Source organism: Notamacropus eugenii, chromosome 7 (assembly GCF_028372415.1).
Source record: "Notamacropus eugenii isolate mMacEug1 chromosome 7, mMacEug1.pri_v2, whole genome shotgun sequence".
Taxonomy (NCBI): Eukaryota; Metazoa; Chordata; class Mammalia; order Diprotodontia; family Macropodidae; genus Notamacropus; species Notamacropus eugenii.
Window position 1 is genome coordinate 150,335,021 of NC_092878.1, and position 21,151 is coordinate 150,356,171.

The window sequence follows — 21,151 nt, forward strand, 5'->3', positions numbered from 1 at the left end:
TCCAAACCACAAAAACAAACATATCCCGTTGCTTCATTATGGAAAGAGCCAAGATAGTAATGGAAGACTCAAGACCCATAGTATCTACCCTGCTACTGTATAAATCCACACATTTCTGGCCTGGGGTATTCTTTTTTTCTAAAGGTTATTGGTGTATTTTATTTTTACATTTTTAAAATTTCCCCATGTATACCTCCATTTCCCCACTCTCAGTGAGCTATTCCATAGAACAAAGATTTTTTTTTTTAAAGAAAAAGCGGGGAGCAGAGAACCATCAAAGCCCATCAATACATCCAAAAAAATCAGACAATATATGCAATGTTCCTCATCCAATGTTCTCATACTCTTTGATGGAGTAGGGGGAGGCATCTTCTCTTATCTCTTCTTTGGAGCCATACTTATTCTTTGTAATTTTGGAACATTTATTTCAATGTTTAGTGATTGTGTTCTTTCTGTTTCCTTTGTCCCAGTCATTGTGTTTCCCACAATCTTGGCTTTGTTTACTTCACTCTCCCTTAGTTTGTGCTATCTTTCTATAGTTCTCTGTACCAAATATATTTGTTGTTTCTTTGTAATATCTCTTCACATTCACGCACCAGAGTTAGTTTAGATGTACCCCAGTCAATGGGCATCTACTTTGTTTCCAGTTCTTTGATACCACAAAGAGGGCTGCTATAAATATTTGGGTGTATAAAACCATACCTCTGCCTCTTGATTTCTCTAGCTTTTTTTAGGTTTAGCTCAGATTCCACCTTCTGTAGCAAGGGTCCAGTGAGTCAGTCAACTGGTATTTATTAAGCACCTACTAAATGTGCCAAGCATTTTGCAAAGTACCAAGAATAAAAAAGAAAACAAAAGGGCAAAATATAGGTTTCTGCCCTCAAGGAGCTCCCAGTCTAATGGGAAGACAACTCAAAATTCATGATGTACAGATGATTTATACAGGGAAAATTGGGGGTAGTCTCAGAGGGAAGGAACTAAGATCAAGGTAACTCCTTGTGGAAGATGGGACTTCAATTGGTAATTGAAGAAAGTCTGAACAGGGTGAAGAGGAGGGATAGGATTCCAGGCATGGGGGACAGCCAGTGAAAATGATCTGAGTTGGGAGAGTGAATATCTTGTAAGCAGGGAGGCCAGTGTCACTGGACCAAAAGTATGTGTCTGTCCCTCTAAGCTTACCCTCTAACTGCTTGATATTTTGTTGTGTGCTTTGTGTAAGTGCATGATATCTCTGGATTAGAACAGAAGCTTCTCAGTCTTGGTACCCCTGTGCCAAGCACAATAGCTGGTACATAGAAGATACTTTGCATAGTGCCAAGCTTACTACCTAGGTAAGTCACTTAGCATCCTCCAACATTTCCTCATCTAAAAAATGATGGGATGGTCCTTGGCCAGAATGTTAACTATCCTTCCAGGTTCATGTTATCTGCAAATGTGCTGAACATGCCATCTATCCATTTATCCAAGTCATGGATGAAAACATCCAGTATCACAGGATCAGGCACAGATCCTGTGGGTACACTAGCCAAGGGGAAATTGAGCTACCAAAAATGACTCTGAGTCTAACCATTCAACCAGTTCTATACCCCTATATTGTATCCCCTTATTGTCATCATCTATTTTGATTAGCCTTCTTCTGACCCTGCCATGTCTTTTACACTCACCATAACATAACCAAAGTTCATTAGAAGAGAATGGGTCTAGTCCCTCATTGTAATATTCATTCTCTCTCTCATTACTTGTTGACCAATCAAAGTTGATTGCCACCCTCAGGAACACTCACTCTTCCAAGGACATATAACCTCCAGGAAGGGACTTTGGCATGTGCCACTGACTTCTTTTATTAATAAAATGCTAGCATTATTAATAAAATGATGATGGCTCCTGAACTTTTTATACATCACAATATTCATGAGGTCCATTTTGTCTTCTGTGTTTAGATATCTGTTTTTTCTTGCTTGTTGCCCAAAATTTCAACGTATGTATTTGGAGATATGACACCATGAGTTTTATTCCTGGCTCCACTCTTGGATTTTGTTTAGTGTTAACTCCTGGGTGTCTCAATTGATATTTTTCATTGTAGTCACTCTCTATGGTATCTAGTGTGGGGGGTATGCTTTAAGAAAGAACTGCTTTAAATTTTTGTATTGGCCTGAAGATTCTTCACTCTCTGCTCACCTTTGTGTCTATAAAATATTAACGTGAAGCTATATGAATAGCTTTGAGCTATTAAAGTTTAAAATTACTCTAAAACTTTTGAGATACCCTATATTTGAGTACAAAAGGAAACTAGCCAATGAGAGTCCAGCCCTTTATGATCACATACAGCCTGCTTGGTTAATGGAATCTTCCATGTGTGGACAGGCTTTCTGTGACCATTTGCTGTCTGCCAATCAGGTAGGCTGGTCTCTTAATTAGCTGTGGACTTGGAACTGAGTATGCAAACAAAAGACTGTCATGGGATCACATTTTCCTTCTTGATGGTGAACAAGGAAGGTAAACTGCTGAGAACCCCGGATGAGGAAAGAGCCTCAGACCCCCTCCCTTCAAGAGACCCATAAAGCCTCTAGCACATGGTCCTGTCCCTGGGGAGAGAAACCTAGCAGCACTGGTTTATTCTCTCTACCACAGTAGACATGTCACCATGAGAACTTCACCCTACTATTACTTTGGTCCAAGCTGTGTCCATTATTTCCTGACTTAAGTGAAGAAATATTGGAAACAGAATGAACTAGGCTGGGACCTTGTGTACTTTGGGAGGTCATAAAAACTAGCCACCTGAGCTCCAGTGATGGGAATCCATGCCAGAGTTTGTGGTCGTATGAGTAGGGGGAGGAGTGAAGTCCAGAGCAATTCAGTAGTGGATTGAACCAGTCAGTGGGAAGAGAGCTCAGCCATCTTCATTCAGAAGTGAAGTGAACGTATCCTTGAAATTGCTTTAAGTTTGAGGCTACTCTATTCAGGGACCAAAGTAATAGAGGGGAGAGTGTACCCCAGGGGCATAAAGGGGAAAAAGTTATACTCTATTTTTGTTATATCTTTGAGAATAACCTTTTGTAAACACTAATAGATGTTAACTGGTTAAATGAAACTGATGTGCTAATTATTGGGTCAATCAAAGATATAATGGAGATAGTAACTGAAATTGCTGGTTGATATGGGGAGAACAATTGGAAAGGGTCTCAAGTCAACAGTATTAGAAATCTGTTCCACTATGCCTTAGGGGTACCCTTTAGAACCAAGAGAACAAGATGTATTATTCTCATATGTATCCAACTTCCTAGTGAGAGAGAGAATTGGGATTAGGACCCCGGATGGACATAAGGGTGACATTCCTATATGGGTTTTTTCTTTTTATTCTTATATTTGTGTTGTCAATAAGTAATCCAGATCTAGCATTAAGTTGGCCAGATTTAACATTTTCTTAGCACAGTTTTTCCTTTTGTCAATCCTTTTAAGTCCAAAGACTAATTACATTTGCAAGACTCCAAATAAGCATTTTTACCAACCTTTGTTAGGAACACTCCACTCCTGGCCAGGAACAATGACATCTCATTCTAAACATCCCTTTCTTAGCTATCTATTTGCTTCCCAAATTAATTTTTCACTTCTGCATTCCTCGACTTCAGAAAGCAGCAGTGAGGAAATTCTAGCTCATGCGTTCAGTTTCTTGGCCAAAGCTCCATACTCTCTGGCAATCCAACATGCTATTTTACAGATGAGAAACAGCGGGCCCCCCAAAGGATAAGTGGCTAACTCAAGATCACTCAGGTAGTGAGAGCCATGATTTGACTCTAAGTCCACTCCATTATCCAGAACATGTAATCTGCCCACTGTGCTAAATGAAACATGAAGCCAAGAATGTGCTGAATTATTGTTCACCCCTTTAGTGTTCTTGAGATACTCAATCTTCACAAGCACTTTTAAAATCTGAGCAAATACACAAACTAATTCATAATCATTTATTGTAAATCACTCTGAAATGTGCACACCATTAATGGACAAATTAACACTGTTAACTACCCTCTGTATCAGGTACATTAATGAGGACAATTTCATATTAGAATCATTTCTTTAAAAAATTTTAAATTTAGAATTCTACAACTTTCCTAAAAATAGTTGTCTTCAAAGTGCTCCAAATGCCAACAATGTAAGGCTTTTCTCTTGTGCAGACTAACATGTAACACGAAGGGCACCATGCTCCATTAATTCAACATGCTCCTTACCAGGCAACTTGACACACATTTTTTAAAAAGAAATTCAGAAGCTCATTTATGTAATCATCATTTTATATTTTGATGCTAACTTAATGAATGCTGCATGCACTTAAACATTAGTAGACACTGAATTCTAGATAAATGCCAGTTAATTATGATCTGATTGCCTGATGTGGAAAATTAATAGACTTGCTTTGAGAGAGTAGCTGAAGTACCCATGTACCAGTGACAGTGATTGATTAGATTATAAACCGGCTCTGTCAACATTTAAATGAGGGCTTTATTTGGTACCAGGCATATTTGCACTAGGTTCCTTTACAAACGACACTGGCAATCAGAATAGATAACAGACAGGTTGGAGTAGTGGATAGAAAACTAGCCTCAAAGCCAGGAAGACCTAGGTGCAAGTTTCACCTTTGTCCCTTCCTGGCTGTGTAACTCTGGACAAGTCACTTATTCTCTGAGTGGTCTGGGTAACTCTCTAAGACTCTAAATTGCAGAGAAGGTACCAACCTACATAAGAAGAGAGCATTTCCTCACTTGGGAAGCTCCCATACAAATAAAATCCCAGGTCTAGACCATATCCCTATGAGAAGAGATGAAATATTTAAATGAGCCACAATTCACAGGACCAGCTGGGTGTACAGCTTTAAATACAAAGTTTGCAGAGCAGAAAACAAAATCAGCAAAGAAACTGAAGTATCAGTAAGTTTAGTAACAAGGCAAAAAATGAGAGCCATTTTCCTTTTTCTCCTCTGTATTATTTTAAGCCAATTTTTCTCTTTCTTAAAAGAAAAAAAAAAGCAAGCCCAGTCCCTGAATAAACTTTCTTAAGATGCGTACTAAAACCATTCATTTTTTTTTTGGTTTTGTTTTCTCACTCTGCCTACTGGATTCTTCATGTAGTATTTCTCCAAAGCCATGCTTGATTAGTTACTAAAAAATTTTTTAATGCTCACCATAACTTAGACTAATCAATTCCTTCATCCAGTCAGGGTCAAGACCATGTATAATAAGCTTATGACTGTACATTTGACATCTAACTACCAAGACTATTCCATATCCTACATCTTGGAACACTAATGATAAATACCAGCTATGCTGACTTGTCCTCTTACATTTCAATTAAGAGTTTGATTTGAGACAGTAGACAAGCTGATTCTTAAAACAAATAGCCCCCAAACAAAACCACAATAGATTTCCCCCACCCCCAACAAAATGACTACAAGATTACACAGCTCAAAGCAAAGAATCAATAAGTAAACAGCACATATTTTGGATAAAGGTCACACAGTCAAGCACTGCCATCTCCAGTCCTCTCTTTACGGGCTTCGATCATCTGCTGGGGAACCCGTTTAAGGTCAGTGGCCAGCCCTAACCAGGACATGAAGTCGATGAACCATGTGGTCGGGTTGAATTTTAAGCCAAGTTCACTGGCAGAATAGTCGAAAGGGAAAGTGTGATGGTAATTATGGAAACCTTCACCTAGAAAACAAAGAAAACAGTTAAAAAATTAGCCAGCTTCTTTCCAGGTAGAATGCTAATGAAAAATAATAGAGGTAGTAACAATACGTATTGCTATAACACTTCAGTTCGCAAAGCCCTTTAGCCTTCATTTCAGCCTCAGAGAACTCTCTGAAGTTGGTGTCTTGGTTCAGGGTCAGTGATAACAGCGTGAGAGAGAAAAATAACTTGAAAGACTTCTTAGAACTCTGATTAATGTAATGACAAGCTGTGAATCCAGAGGACTGAAGATGAATCTTACTACCCACTTCTCACCAGAAAAGTCATGGACAGAGAATTCCAAATGGGGCCTCTATTTTTAGACCTGGTAAAGAAAGGAATTTACTTTACTGAGCTATGTGTACTTATTGTGAGGGTTTTGTTTTATTGTTAAAATAGGGAAAAGAAGGGAGCTAGAGATAATGAATGCTTATAAAAATAAATTTTATAATAGTTTTAAAACTGTATTTATTAAGGATGTAATAAAATTGTCTTCGAAACTTAATTGGTCTTTGGGCAAGTCACTTAACCCTCATTGCCTCACCAAAAACAAAATAAAAGCAAAACTTAATTGGTACAGGAAACTCATGTTTGAACTATCGACATAGTTTCCCAGTCATCTGAGGTATATAAAGCCTAGGACACCAGGAGTACGGTTTCCTTAGATTTGATTTTCCCATTGCTCTGAATATCAACACATTTGACTAGTGTCCATATGGAAAAGTGGGGAGGTACATCCAATTAAACCAATGCTGTATTTTTACCAGTTACCTTTACCATAATATTATGTCATATTTTTTGTTAAAAGTTTTTAAGTAGCAATGAAGAATGGTGAAAGACTTAAGTAATAATGAACGCATCTTTCATCAATTTTAACTGATATAAAGGAACCATATAATCTTATTATAGATCCAAGAGTGTGCTGAAGCAACTCAAATCAGCTCTCACGAGTCTGTTAAATTTTTAATGTGAGCATTGGCACTTGAGACCCCTTAGAAATTGGCAAGTGCTACAAATACAAGCTTAATTTGTTGTTTTGTTGATTGTCTACAGTCTAAACTTAAGGAAGCAATGGGAAAAAATGTTAATAACACAGATTAAATTTAAAAGTGTATCTGGCAAACATTTCCTACCCATCCCCATTTCTTAGCTCATTTTTAAACACTCGCTAGCATATCCCCATACAGATTCTATATCAAGCTTATTGGATCCAGTAATTAAATCCATCTCCTGGTTATCAATGGTCTCATATCTCTAAGCTTCCTTAGGACAGAGATGGCTTCATTATTTATACTTGTACCCCAGTGCCTAACACAGTGACTGGCACATAGTGCATATTTAATCAAGGTTGACTGATTAGGAAGGATAGTTTCAGAAACACCTAGGAAGGTTTGTTTGAACTGATGCAGAGTACAGTGAGTGGAATCACTAATTTGTACAGTAACAACAATATGTAAAAATAATGAATTTTTCAAGCCTTAGGAATACTGATCGGCACAATGACCAACTATAATTACAGAGAACTCATGAGGAGATAGGCTACTCATCTCTTGACAGAGATGTGATGCATTCAGAGCACAGACAGCAACATTATTTTTTGGATGTGACCAGTGTGGAAATGTATTTTGTTTGACTTATGTGTTTGTGACAGGGAATTTTGTTTTTCTTGCTTTCTCAGTTGGGGGCGGGGGATAAGGGAGAGGTGGGAGAAGAGAAGGTAGATTTTCATTTGAAAAAATAAAAATGTAACTTAAAAAAGTTAAAAACAAAAAAAAGGTAGAGGAGGAAAAGGAAGAAAGGAGGAAGATGATGGTGGTGGTGGTGCTGATGATGATGAAGGTATTGGCTCAGAGTAACAACTAAAATGAACCACATGATATTTGGCAAACACTCTCCACTAATCAACAACATTAAGTAAGTCCATTCAGCAGGTCAATTCATTCTGTGATCTGGGGGTGCATTTTCCAGCAAATTCATCCTACAAGACCCAACAGGACAGTCTTCCTCAGAGTCAGGCATTCTCTAAGTAGTCATTCTAAGTTTCTTTCACACTCAAAAAAATTTTTTAAATATTTTTATATTTTAATAATTACATTTTAATATAATTATATATACTATATAATATGATTATCATTATGTGTACAATTATATATAATATAATTATATTTTAATAATAATATTAATTTTAAAAAAAGATAAAGTTCCTCAGACCCAAACAATTTCATCTTTCTTATAAGATATAGAATTCTGGGTAATCAGATAGCACTTGTTCCAGTGACTGAGCACATTCAAAGTTTCTTTTTGAGGAAAATATTGGCCTTATCCATAGACAGCTCTACAAGGAAGTGTGTGTTCTCTGTGTAGGAAAGAATCTGTATCAGCCTTCTAAACTTTCACAATATAATGTCAATTCTGCCTTACTTATACGTAATGTCTAGAGCATACAGATTTCTCTTTAATCCACAACAGAGACCACAGATTTTCTAAAGTTTTCTTTAGAAAATTCAACCACAAATTGAGAGAGATCCAGAAATTGCCAAAGGTTCACTTGCAGTGTTTGAGATTTGAAAATGTTTGAGAATGCAATGTTTGAGATTTTGGAAGAAAGCATTTATTAAGTGCCTACTATGTGTTAAGCTTGGACTTGGCACAGGGATACAAAACCAAAAGTAAGACATTTTCTGCCCTCAAGGAACTTACATCCTAATGGGAAAGACAGCTCATATAAATGACTGGTAGCCAGGGAAAGGAGTTTTTTCTCTTATTTGCCTCCTGACTTTCCTGGTTTCCTTAAAGTTCCAACTAAAATTCCACCTTCTACATGAAGCCCTTTCTGTTCCTTCCTAATTCCAGTGCCTTTCCTTTGTTGGTTATTTCCAATTTACCTTGTGTAACTTGTTAGTAGTTTTTTACATGTTGTTTCCCCCATAAAATTGTGAACCTCTCAAGGGACTGTTTTTTACTTTTCTTCATGCCCCATGTGCTCAGTACAGTCCCTGGCACATAGTAGTCTCTTTATATAAATGTTAATTGACTTACTGACTGACCCTTTTCAGAAGTGATGATAGTGTAATTTTGACTGCTGTTTTAAGAGCAAAAGGTGGAAGGGGGAGGATAGCAAGGGGTAGCAAGGATGACAAGATGTCTAGGCTGGGATGGATATGAAATTTTGTCTGAGACAGTTAGATAGAGTGGGTTAGGTGACCTTGTACGCTCACCAATCAAGACTCCCAGACTGAGTGAACAAACTCCCCCTGAGTTAAATTGCCATAAGAAAACAATCTAACAATTCCTCATTATCATTGTAATTCCTCAGAAAAAAATCTTCTCCATTCACTTATACTTATATCTCTCAGCTTTTATAGAGAATCAACTTAAGAAATGTACATCAAAATAAAACACCTCCACTGTCTGCTAAACAGTGAAGAGATGTCCACCATGCTCCCCAACATCCCTTATCTAAGACCCCACCCAGGACCGAAGGGAGGTTATAGGCAGCACAGAAGACAGATGGAGTGGAGGGAAGGAAAAAATCTTTATCTCCTGATGAATTTGCATACTTTACTTTATTAAGCAACGAGAACTGCATTCCTTCTGTGTCTTGGATGCTTGGAAATTGAGCTAGATTTGGGACTCGATAGCAACAGCTATTTCATTCCAGATGCCTAGTAAAGTTTGCTTTCTCTACCCCTGTTAACTGAGTTTGGTTCTATTTTTATTTTTATTTTCATCCTGAGTTGCTTTGCTTTGTGCTGTATTTAATTTTGTAAGCTGCCTCCAATCCTTTTTGGAAACACTTATGGTACAAATCCTACATAAGGATACTTTATATGCTAACAGCCTAATGAATGAGACAGGCAATTCACACTGTAGATTTGGTCACCATATGTCCTGAATTCTGTTGGAAATAGCAATTTCAAGAAAAGAAAGTGTCTGTTTAAGGATGTTTTGCTAAAGGAATAATCATTAGACTGTATGCTGCAGTTTGCTCAGAGATAACTGGTGGCACGATGGATAGAGCAATGGGCCTGGAGTCAGAAAGACCTGAATTCATATCTAGGCTTCTTAGAGATACTTACTAGCTGTGTGACCCTGGTCAAGTCACTTAACTTCTGTCTTCCTCAGTTTCTTCAACTGTAAAATAGGGGTGATAATACTACCTCCAAGAGTTGTGAGGAGTATCAAAGGAGATAATATTTGTAAACTAGGAACTAATAAATAATTGCTTTCTTCCTTCCTTTTGAGTTGGGAAGTGCAATTACTGTGATCCGAGGAGGCTACAGGGATCAGGAAAGAATTCCAAGGAAAACTGGGACTGAGACTTCAGTGGAGCCTGGAGGGATACAGAGAATTCAGGAAAGGGGAGAGATTGTTCCTGGCTAAAGAATTTAGTTTTTAAATTTCCCAACTTGGTTCACATGTGATGATAGTATATATGGAGAGATGACGTGTTTAGGGAGAGGCAGCTGCAGGACAGACAGAAAGATCCAGTGGTTCTTAACATTCTTCAGCAAGGCAGATGTTAAGGTCCCAAAGGGAAGCAACCCAGATTGGTTGGAGCATCGAGGGGAGATAAAACTAGTAAACAAACACATCTTCTTCATTGTTGGATAAAATTTTACTTCTTTCTGATACTGAGTCATTTAATAGTGTCAAGGGCTCAATGATGACAATCCTTGGCTGCCTCTACTGCTTTGGTTAGACTGGTTTGCATATCCTATTGGTAACAATTGGTCAGCAGTTGGGATTGGTGGAAAAGGTGATTGCATGGCCATGTTTTTTGTGGGGTCAGTGCACCAAATGGTGACAGTGAAGGCTAGGATGTATGTAGAGCTGGTGGTTTGGGGGATGGGATGCTGACACTTATCTTGGGGATGTGTTCTTGGGTCCCCTACACCAAGGTCTGAGGGGAGATGGTGGTTGGGGCAATGCTTTCCCCTGCTTTGCTTTGGCTTGCCTATTTGCTTGTGCTGGCTGCTGTTGATGATGGTGATGATGATGGGGCTGTATCTCTCCAGAAACCAAGTGAAACAAATCTACCCATCATAGTTCTTCAAATACTTGAAGACAGCTTCAAAGATATTTCCCCTAAGTCTTCTGTTTTCAAGGCTGAAACATCTGCTGGGAACATTCTCTCCTCCCCCCTCCTTTTCCCAATACATCAGCTTATGCAATTATCCGACAAATGACAGCAATTCCACCAAATTCTATCAAAAGCATATGGACTGACAGTGTTAGGATGAAATTCTAGTTAAAAAAAGATATAATAACAATTACAAAGAAGGTAAGACTACACAATTAATAGCATTGGTTTTACATCATACCTATGTTCAATTCCATAGTTACTGTAGATGTTCGATCAAGGGAGGCTTCCCAATCAAAGTGATGAGTTTGCAAGAAGGGAAGCTCTTATTTGAGCCTTCTGAAAGCATCTTTCTATGGAGGATGTTAACATGCCCAACCCATATCACTGAAGGTACTTAGGACAACTGATTAAATGTTTGTGACTTGATATACCTCTAAAATGATATGGTTGGCTTGTACTCCTATGGAATGGCTATGGAAAGGGAATATTCCTCATGCCCTTGCTGCTGCCCTGGGAAGGCAGCAGATCCAAGAATACTCTTGGGTCTTTCCCTCCATAGGAACCATTAATGGCTGCTTTGAAAGCATAGGGAGCCTTAGCGTGGAGGTCTTGGCCCTAACCTTGAAGCTGTAAAGAGGGAACCTCATGGTCCAAGTGGTAAAAGTTTCTCAATCTCATTATCTTGGATAGAGGAGGGTAGATTTCTTCATAGCATGGTCCCAGAATCCAGCCTTTGAAACAGAGCAGGGAGGTTTCCAAAGCAGCTATGGCCTTGGGAGATGGCTGCTCAAGATTCTTGAGTTCTAGAGTCTAAGCTTCTGTTAGAGAAGGAGGAGTCCCTGAGAGTCCCTGTGTGTTGCCAGCCTTTTGTAGGGAAGAGGGTTGAGCACCTGACTCTTGTACCTGGAAGAGCAGCAGTGGACACAGGTCAACAAGGGACCTGTAATTGCATTCCTTTATTACCTCAAATTGTAAACTGAGGGACAAATGGGAAGGCAGTTTTCATTTGGGGATAGTCCAAGCTCTAAGAAGCACCATAAGCCAGATGTCTATATTCACCTTTATGTGGTTAAAAGTGAGACCCATCAGAATGTTAGAGTATTTCCTGTCAAGTTACTCCAAGCTTGTTTCCCCTCAGAGGGGAGCCTATGAAAAGCAGAACACACCATAGAGGAGGGAGAATTGTGAATTTTGATTGATGGGTTGTGTGTCCTTTATGTGTTTTATGCATTATTTATAGGTTCCTGAGTACTTTTTACTTTCTTCATTTTCTATGGGGTTAAATATAGGTTGTGTGTACCTGATAGCTGCATTTGTAACCTAAAATATTTGGGTGGAATCTGGGAGATTTATTTTACCCATATTTGTGGAGAAATAAGGTCTATTTTGAGATTTTCCAAGAATAAGCTTTGGGTGGGACATAATGAGCTAAAGAGAGATTATGATTTCTTGGTGTAAGATTAGATCTGGTTCGTATGAGCCAAGAGTCTGTGGGATGTAGGCTGCAAGTTTTATTATGATCTCTAACCCTGTGGGGGGTTAATTTGTCTGCCTATTAGCTCTTGGTTTTTATAAGAAAACTCTACTGTACTGTTGCTATTTCTATAAAGCTTAGGAATCTCCTTTCTTCCTACCTCTCCCATTCAAAGAAGTGATCTTTGTTTTTAATGCTGTCATTGCCATGGTACTCTGTGAAGCAATTAATTAGAACCCAAGGTTGTTTGTGTGGAGAGGGTAGCACCCACTTCTCTAGCCATTACCAATGATTCCCATATGACATGCCACCACCCAATCCAAGTCAGAGATCCCTTGCTTTCACTCTCCCCACTCACCAATGGCACCCAAAGTGACAAACGGATTCTCCCGGGGGCTGATGTGCTTGTCATAGGGCCGGTTGCCATACATGTGGGCAGCACTGTTGACCAACCAGGTAACATTAAGGGAGATGGTGTAACGAAGGATGAATGCCAGGAAATAGGAGTTCCACAGACTCTCTCCCCAGACGTACCAGGGCACCAAAGTGGGTACAGCAAAGCACATGAGCAACACAGTGGTCTTATAGTACCTGAAAGACAAGATGGCAGAAAAGCTGTAAGGAAGACTTCATTTTCAGTGAAAAGGAAGAGGAAGAGCTAATTACTGGACGGAGCCATCCCTGCCAAAGAGATAAGCAGCAGGCCGGCTCTTTCAACATTTCCTCTGGAGGGAATAACCTGTTGTGTGTTCATTCCCTAGAAAATTTTCAAGAATTAGTCAACCAATGTTTTTCCATCACTTCCTTGGGAAATGTGCTGTTTTATATACATGCCACATATTGCCATTAAAAAATTCAAACTAAAAAGGAATGTTTCCTGCCCATAAATGATTTATGTTTAAACTAATCATTCAAATAACTTCCATAATAAATTAAGCCCTGATAGCTTTATCGACATTTTACAAATTCTTTTACATCATCATCATCACTAACATCTACATAGTGATTTAAGGTTTACAAAGCACTTTACATATATTATCTCATTTGGATCCACAATGACATAGGTACTGTTATTATCCTTATTTTACAGGAGAGGAAACTGAGGCTCTGGCAAACAACTTGCCCACGATTATATAATTTGTAAGTATTTAAGGTGGGATTCAAACTCAGGTCTTCCTGAGTCTAATTTGATATTCACGATAATTTTGTGAGGGGATATAGGTTAATTAGGTTGAGTTAAGCAGTTAAGTGACTTCTATAAAGCCACAGAACTGGGATTCAAACCCAGGTCTTTTGACCTCAAGTTCTGTGCCCTTTTCACAGTACTGGACATCAACATGGGAAACCGCCCAATATGTGTAGTTCAATGGAAAGAATGTTGAACTTGGAACTGCATATGAATGCTGTGTGACCTTGGTTAAGTCACTCATCTCTCTGGGCCTCAGTTTTCTCTTCTTTGGTTCTTGCACCTCCAGATCAAGGTTCCAATGTGACAAAGCTTGGCCACACAAAACCAAGCCCATTTTTTGAGGCAAAAAAGAAACCAAGAGAAAATAAAGAGGCAAAAAACAGTTTTCTGGCTCTGATTATATAATGGGTGGATTACTCATAGCTCATTAATTTTTAGTCTCCCTCATGCCATGCCAGTGGATTCTCTTGTGCAGAAATTGGGTGAGTGAGAAGCAGGAAAGAGGAAGAAAGGGGGAGAGAAAGACAGACAGAGAAAGACAGAGACAAAGGGAAGAAAGAGGGAAAGAGAGATGAAGACAGAGACAGAAACAGAGAATGAGAAACAGGGAGGTAAAGAAAGAGAGAGGGAGAAAGATGGAGACAGAGAAAGATAAACAGAGAAAGAGACAGAGGGAGAGAAGATAGAAAGAGATGCAGGGGGAGGACAAAGAGAAACAAAGAGACGGAGAGAGATGGAGGCAGAGAAAGATAAGCAGAAAGACAAAGACAGAGAGAGAGAGAGAGACAAAGTGAGGGAGACAGAAAAGATAGAGATGCAGGAGGAGAAAGAAACAGAGACAAAGACAAAGAGACAGAAAAGGGGGAAAGAGATGGAGACAGAGTAAAACACAGAAGAAGAGGGAAAGGGAGAGAGAGAGAGGGAGAGAGACAGAGAGACAGAGACAGAGAGAGACAGAGAGACAGACAGAGAGAGACAGAGAGACAGACAGACAGAGAGAGAGAGAGAGAGAGAGAGAGAGAGAGAGAGAGAGAGAGAGAGAGAGAGAGAGAGAGAACCAGAGACATCAGAGACACCTTTGATGCTGACGTGTCCTGCCAAGGTCACCATCCTGGCGCTGTCCTTGGTGAAAATCTTTTGCTGAGCTTCAGATGTCCATTTATCTTAAACCTCCTCAGCCTTCCCTTGTTTCTAGTACGAGTCCCTGCCAGTCCTTCTTCTGGAGTTGTGGGCTCCTTCCTTCCCCTTCCTCCCCCCTTACAGAAAGATTCAAGCAGCTGGCTTCAGTTAATTACAATCACAGTTTCTCACGGGTTGTTCCACTGCAATTTAGCAAAGCTAAAGTCATTTTAAAAAACCCAAAGCATTCAGATCACCACTCCTGGGGTTTCCTTGCTTAATAACATTCAGATCTACAAAGTCTCAGTTAACAACCCTCAGAGTAATTCTCCTTGGCCCTTCTCTCCCCCTGCTGCTTCCTCACTATGTGTTGGGTCTTTCCTCACTTATAAGCTTCTTTTGAGGGGAGTGGAAGAAAGGGAATGTTTCTGTCTTTAGACCTGATTGCTTCCTTGAACTAGACACGTTCACTTAGTACGAACCCAGCCAGATCTGAACCAAACCTTCCCTCAGTGGTCCTGAAGCCATCGTGGAGGGAGACAGCGAGGCTTTGCATTGGTCAAAATAGAGGACTGAGGTAGGAAGCTGCTGCTGACATAGTATAATAATGGTATTTATTTCTTTTACCTTTTTATTCTGGTTTAAATTCATATGCAAATATCTGGTATAAATTCATATACATATACATGTATATGTGTGTATACACATATATGACAGAGAAACATGGAGATAAAGAGACCAAGACAGAAAGAGACAGAGAAAAGAGATAGACACACAGAGAGGGAGAAAGAGACAAAAACAGACAAGAAGGAACTCAGAGAGTGGCAAAGAGGCAAAGACAGAGAGACAGAGAATAGACTATACACACACACACCTGTGTGTGTGTGTGTGTGTGTGTGTGCATACATGCAGTCAGAGAGGAGGTTGGAAATTTCTAACCCTAGGTGATATATTTGCCCAAGATAAAGGATTTCCTTTAAAATATTTAATCCTAGCCTAGAGAGCTCTAGGGCGGATAGGTGGCACAGTGGATAGAACACCAAGTCTGGAGTCAGGAAGATTTGAGATCATATCCAGCCTCAGACACTTACTAGGTATGTGACCCTGAACAATTCACTTAACCCTTATTTGCCTCAGTTCATCTATAAAATGGGGACACATGGAAGAAGGAAATGGTAAACCACTCTAGTATATTTACCAAGAAAACCCCATATTAGATGTCCATGAGGTCATGTAGAGTCCAACATGACCAAACAACAACAAACACTAACTTTCTGTGGTGTTATTAGCAACATAGTGGATAAGTGCCAGGCCTGGAGTCAGGAATTCTGAGTTCAAATCCAGCCTCAGGTACTTTCTAGCTGTGTGACTTTGGACAAGTCACTTAACCTTGTTTGCCTCATTTTCCTCATCTGGAAAATGAGCTGGAGAAGGAAATGGCAGAGCACTCTACTGTCTTTGCCAAGAAAACCCCAAATGGGGTCATGATAAATCAGATATGACTGAAACTGAACAACAACACAAAAGTATTTGGCCACTCAGAAAACTCTACCTGGTTTTTGTTCCCTGGATAGAGAGGTTCATAGCTTTTCGCCTTTCTAGGCATTTCACTCTATCAGGATGGAGCTGAGGTGGACGGTGGGTAATGCTGAAGAGATGAAACTGCCTAAAAGACTTGAAGAATAAAGTATAAACCCAAAGAGGAGAAAGGAAAGAGAGGATGAAGGGGCGGGGGTGGAGTGACCGCCCCTGTCCAGTGGGGGAACAGCAGAGGTGTTTACCATGTGATCCAATGTCATGCCCAGGTGTAGATTCAACAGAGACCAGGCTCCAAGGGAGAAGCAGCAGCCTGATGGCATCACTAGAAAATATTCTCCTGGTAGTGTTCTCCATGTGTGCCCAAAGCACACACGTCCCCCGTAGGTGCACTCCCATGCACTATCCCTATGCCCTTCCACTCCTCCTCCTGATGGTGTATTAACCTACAGGAGACTGCACTTCAGGTTACTTTGATTTCTCTGACTTTGCAGAAATGTGTTCAATTTAAACTAATTGTGTCTGGCTAACTTAGTAAAATGAGGGCTCATGAGTAAACGGAAACTCATAGAACACTTTGAATCTGAGATATATTTTCTGGGTGTCCCACATGGAGAGATGGAGTACTCCAAGTCCAAGGTGGTTATTTTGTTTGTTTATTTCCTGGGCTTTTTGTATTCTTGACCTTGGACTAGTTTTTAAAAAGTTCATACCGCCTTATCCCCTCTTCACTGATTAATCTGGGGTGGGTCCTGAGAGAGTGAGGCAGGAGATGGTGGTTCAGAAAACCCCTTTTTCCTACAGAGTGGGTTCTAGAAACTCCATTAAAATATTAACCCAGAGAACATTGTGTACAACAACAGCAATATTGTTTTAAGAACGACTTTCAGTGAATGTTATTTTGACTATTATAAATACCCAAAGCACATATGAAGAAATATATCTGGATCCAGAGAAACAATTGATAAATAGAAGTATGTATAGAATAATTTTATACTTATGTGTATATATAGATATACATATATTACATATATGCATATACACATATGTTTATGTATGTGTGTATACACACATACTTATTTGTGTCTAATGGTAGTCATTTTTAGGGTGGGGAGGGGGAAGAGGGTGAAGGGAGAAAAGAAAATTTACATGATAATTTTGTTGTATATTTGAAAGGAATATGAAGTTGTACATAGTAGATTTGCAGTTTCATGCATGTGACTTTGCCTATTTCATTTACTTTTTTGTTCTGATCTAAATTCATTTAGACATACATATACATATATATACATGTACATGTATATGTATATATATATACTCTGTCATATATATATATATATATGACAGAGAAACAGGGAGATAAAGAGACAGGAGACAGAGAAAAGAGAGTGATAGAGATTTATTCTACTGTTATAGAAATACTTGTTTTATTCCATAAATTAAAAATAAAATATTTTTTTAAAAAAAGCAAAGACGGGTAGGTCTATAAGAATATGGGGCTAGACAGATTCCAACCAGGGTAAAATATTTTATGGAGCCACATGAAGGGTTTTGAGTTACAGGTTAAAAAGTTTATACTTAATGTGGTAGGGGATAATCAGTCCCAGCAAGTTTTTGAGTAATGGAACGATATACCCAAATTTGTTCGTTAGGAACAAAGACAAAAGAAAATTACAGTCAGCCTATCAAGCCATAACTTTTGCCAAGAAATACCGTTGGATTTTTCTCCCTGTCCAAGTCATTTACTTCAGAGGCTAAATTTCTCTATGTAATAATAACTAGCTTGTTCATGTAGCTAAAATGATTCTTGATCGTGATGTAATGTGATTTGTCAACACATCCTCAGTGACTCAAGCAAAGTCCCTTATCCTTACTGACATCTGTCTCTCTTATAAATCATCCCTTATCTGCCTTTCTTTTGAAAGTGGAGAAAAACAATTACCCGGATGTCCTGTGTAGTCTGGAGATTTAGTGAAAGGCGCTGAGATTTTTCTTTTGTCAAGACAAACAACAGATGATAACTTTCTTTCAAATTCCATTCAATCAAGAATTGGGATTCTGTAGCGCCAAAAGACACATTTGGCTTACCAGCTAGTGAGTGAGCCAAGAATTGGGCAAATGGGCTGAGAAAAGCACACTGTGTGAATGTCTTAACCATTGACTCAAGAAGAGTTCATTGGAAAAGATTTAAAAGTTCTGATCAAAACAGCGACCAGTTCTGTCTCTAGAACATTAATGATAAAGCATGTCTCTTGGCAGGCAGGTGTGGCTAACATGTTCATTTGTTTTGCTTGACTAAATTTATTTGTCACAAGGGAGAGCTTCCATTTGGAGGAGTGGAGTGACTTAGTAAGATAAAAAATTGTAATAAGGAAAGAGAATCAGTAAAACATTAAAAATATGAAAGTAAAGAACAAAGAAGTTTAGAAAGGGATATAGAGCAATTTTGTTGATAGTTTTAAAATGCTAATATATACTTAAAAACTATAACCAAAGTTCACCATTTTATTGACAGTCCTCTTTTATTTCTTTGTGTATTAAAATCTTCATATATTGATAATGATTAAATTCATAAGAAAAACAAAGTAAATAAATAAAATGTTAAAGATGAAAGAACTTCTAAATTCTCTGTGATAACGAGAGAATTTTAGGTTCCTGACGCTATCTTTACAGAGACAAGAGAAACTGAAATAACATCATAGCCATCGCTCATGTTTTATATTTTCAAGGACTTCGTGAGGAGCTCTGAGTTCAGAGTTGGAAAGACCTGAGTTTAAATTTAGCCTCAGATGTTTACTAGCTGTATGACTCTGGGCAAGTCACCTAATCCCTGTTTGTCTTGGTTTCCTCATCTGTAAAATAGAGATAATAATAGTGCCTACCTCTCCATGGCATTGTCATTATCAAAAGAGATAATATTTGTAAAGTACTTAGCATGGTGTTATATAAATGTTAGCTATTAATGTAAATATTATTGTGACCATTTTACAGATGAGAGAACTGAGACTCAAAGTACCTCAGAGCCTTTCAGCCAATAACAGCCTGAGTCAAAACTCTAGTCTAGTTCTAACTCCGAAGTGCTTTTCTCTATAACTTTGAATGTGCCTTAATTTGAACATTTTACTTGGATCTCAGAGAAGCTAACATTTATACCTTGCCCTTTGGAGATGTGGATGCTGGAGATTTATGCTTGCTGATCAGGATAGAAGTCCCCTAAGATTGCCCTCCTCATTCCTTCAGTTCTGTTCCTAGGCTGAGGGAAAGGAAGGGTAGAGACTATTGACTAATTCATCTGCCTCTAAGAATATGCACCTGGGCACAGGAGCACCAGACAGGGAAAGCTGGTGTGTGACGCAGGGCAGGCAGGCAGTGTGGACTCACAAGCCCATGGAAGCCCTCGTTGCTGAACAGGCAGCTGTCCTGGAGGTGGGGGGGGGGGGGGTTGTGATGGAGAGGTGGCCAAAAGAGAAGGAGCAGAGCAGGGGTGTTCCCAAGTAGCATCTGGAAGATCTGGAGAGTAGAAGCCTCCCCAAAGAAAGAGAAGCAAGGAAATCAACAGTTAATGAGCTAAAGAGATGGAGGCGGAGCCCTGAGGACAGCAATTCCTCCTCTCCCTGCCTTTTTAATGAGGGAGAGATGGGCTTATGTCCCCATCTCCTTATTTTTTTAAGAATTGGTTTGCTTTCTCTTTCATTTTTGTTTTAAAGTCAGTTTTCTGGGATAAATATGGTTAATCATTTGGCTGCTGAGGTTGTGTATTTCCTTTTCTCGTTGATTCTTTCACAGACTGGCTTGAAAGGAAAATCAGAGCTAAGAAGGAAGGAAGGGAGGGAGGAAAGAAGGAAGAAAGAAAGAAGGAGGAAAGAAAAAAGATAGAAAGGAAGGAAGGAAAGAAAAAGAAAGGGATGGAGGGAAGGAGGAAAAAAGAAACAAAAGGAAAGAAGGGGAAGAAGGAAGGAAAGAAGAGAAGGGGAAGAGGAAAAGGGAGAGAGAGAGGGAGGGAAGGATGGTGAGAAGGAAGGAAACAAGGAAGCAAGCAAGGAAGGAATAAACATTTATTTAGCACCTACTATGTGCCTATAGCCACACATTTGGTAAATGTCCAAGTTAGGACAAGCCCAGGTCTTTCCTGAATCCAAGTTCAATACATTTTCCATCACAGAAGTGGGGAGGGGGCTTGAGAAGGAGGGAGAGATAGTATTGATGCGACTGAAACAATATATAAAAAGAGCTAGGTTTCTAGGGCTTTTTACTTTGAATCCAAATTTCTTCCCACTTCCCCGGTACTGACTCCAAGAATTGCAGATGTGCTAGGGCAGGGCAGAGGTAAGACAGATAAAGCCTCAAATGGATAAGTATCTCTTGATTACTCAGCCATGGAGCAAGGGTTCACTCATTTGGCAGTGAGCCAAATCCCTTTGTTTTCTCTGGTCTTTCTTTTGGTATATCTTTTCTAATTAGAACCTTTGGTTGCTAGTGGACAAAGAAAGGAAGGCGAGCTGAAACTCAAATCCCTCCAAATCTCTGTATGTTGCAAGATTTTATTAACTTTCCAATGTCCAAAACTTTGAAGTTATGGACTGTAAATTTGTGCACTCTAATTTGGTCTTCAATATTCCTCCTAGTCTTTCCTCACCATTATCGTTGATAATTAAGGATCAATTATGCATTATGTGTGTATATACTACAGTAGATACAAGGAGAGAGACATCTCCATTCTCTAGGTAGAGATATGTAGGACAAAAGGTAGAGGGAGGAGGCTTCTGTTGGAAATATATGATAGACTGTGCTGTAGCACATGGGGGCACTCCTTCAGCTTGTGTGTGGGTCTACCAGATCATAAGGTTAATCTACGTTCAATACATGCAGTGGACCCAAATCCACTCAGAACCATAGCTCAGAAGCCCCTGCCTATATATTCACCTTTATTAGTTGGCCAGAGGGCACAATTTACTCAAAGCAAAGGCATTTAATAAAATATTGCTGCAGAAAGCAGCATTAAAATATTTCCTATCTCCACTTTCCCC

At 39.2% G+C, this 21,151-nt stretch overlaps 1 protein-coding gene and 1 long non-coding RNA gene across 2 annotated transcripts in view; one reads left to right on the forward strand and one right to left on the reverse strand.

Annotated features, from left to right (window-relative positions):
* Nucleotides 1-2,385: 2,385 nt before the first annotated feature.
* LOC140514025 (uncharacterized) lies at nt 2,386-14,095 on the forward strand. The gene is made up of 3 exons (XR_011970431.1): nt 2,386-2,496; nt 13,371-13,420; nt 13,604-14,095. It is a non-coding gene; the product is annotated as an uncharacterized lncRNA (long non-coding RNA).
* SCD5 (stearoyl-CoA desaturase 5) overlaps nt 3,949-21,151 on the reverse strand; it is a 69,629-nt gene continuing 52,426 nt past the window's right edge. Inside the window, exons 4-5 of the mRNA XM_072623966.1 lie at nt 12,639-12,871; nt 3,949-5,702 (exon numbers count right to left, since the gene is read on the reverse strand). Coding sequence (XP_072480067.1) covers nt 5,512-5,702; nt 12,639-12,871 — 424 coding nt within the window. The 3' untranslated portion in view covers nt 3,949-5,511. The remainder of the gene's footprint in view (nt 5,703-12,638; nt 12,872-21,151) is intronic.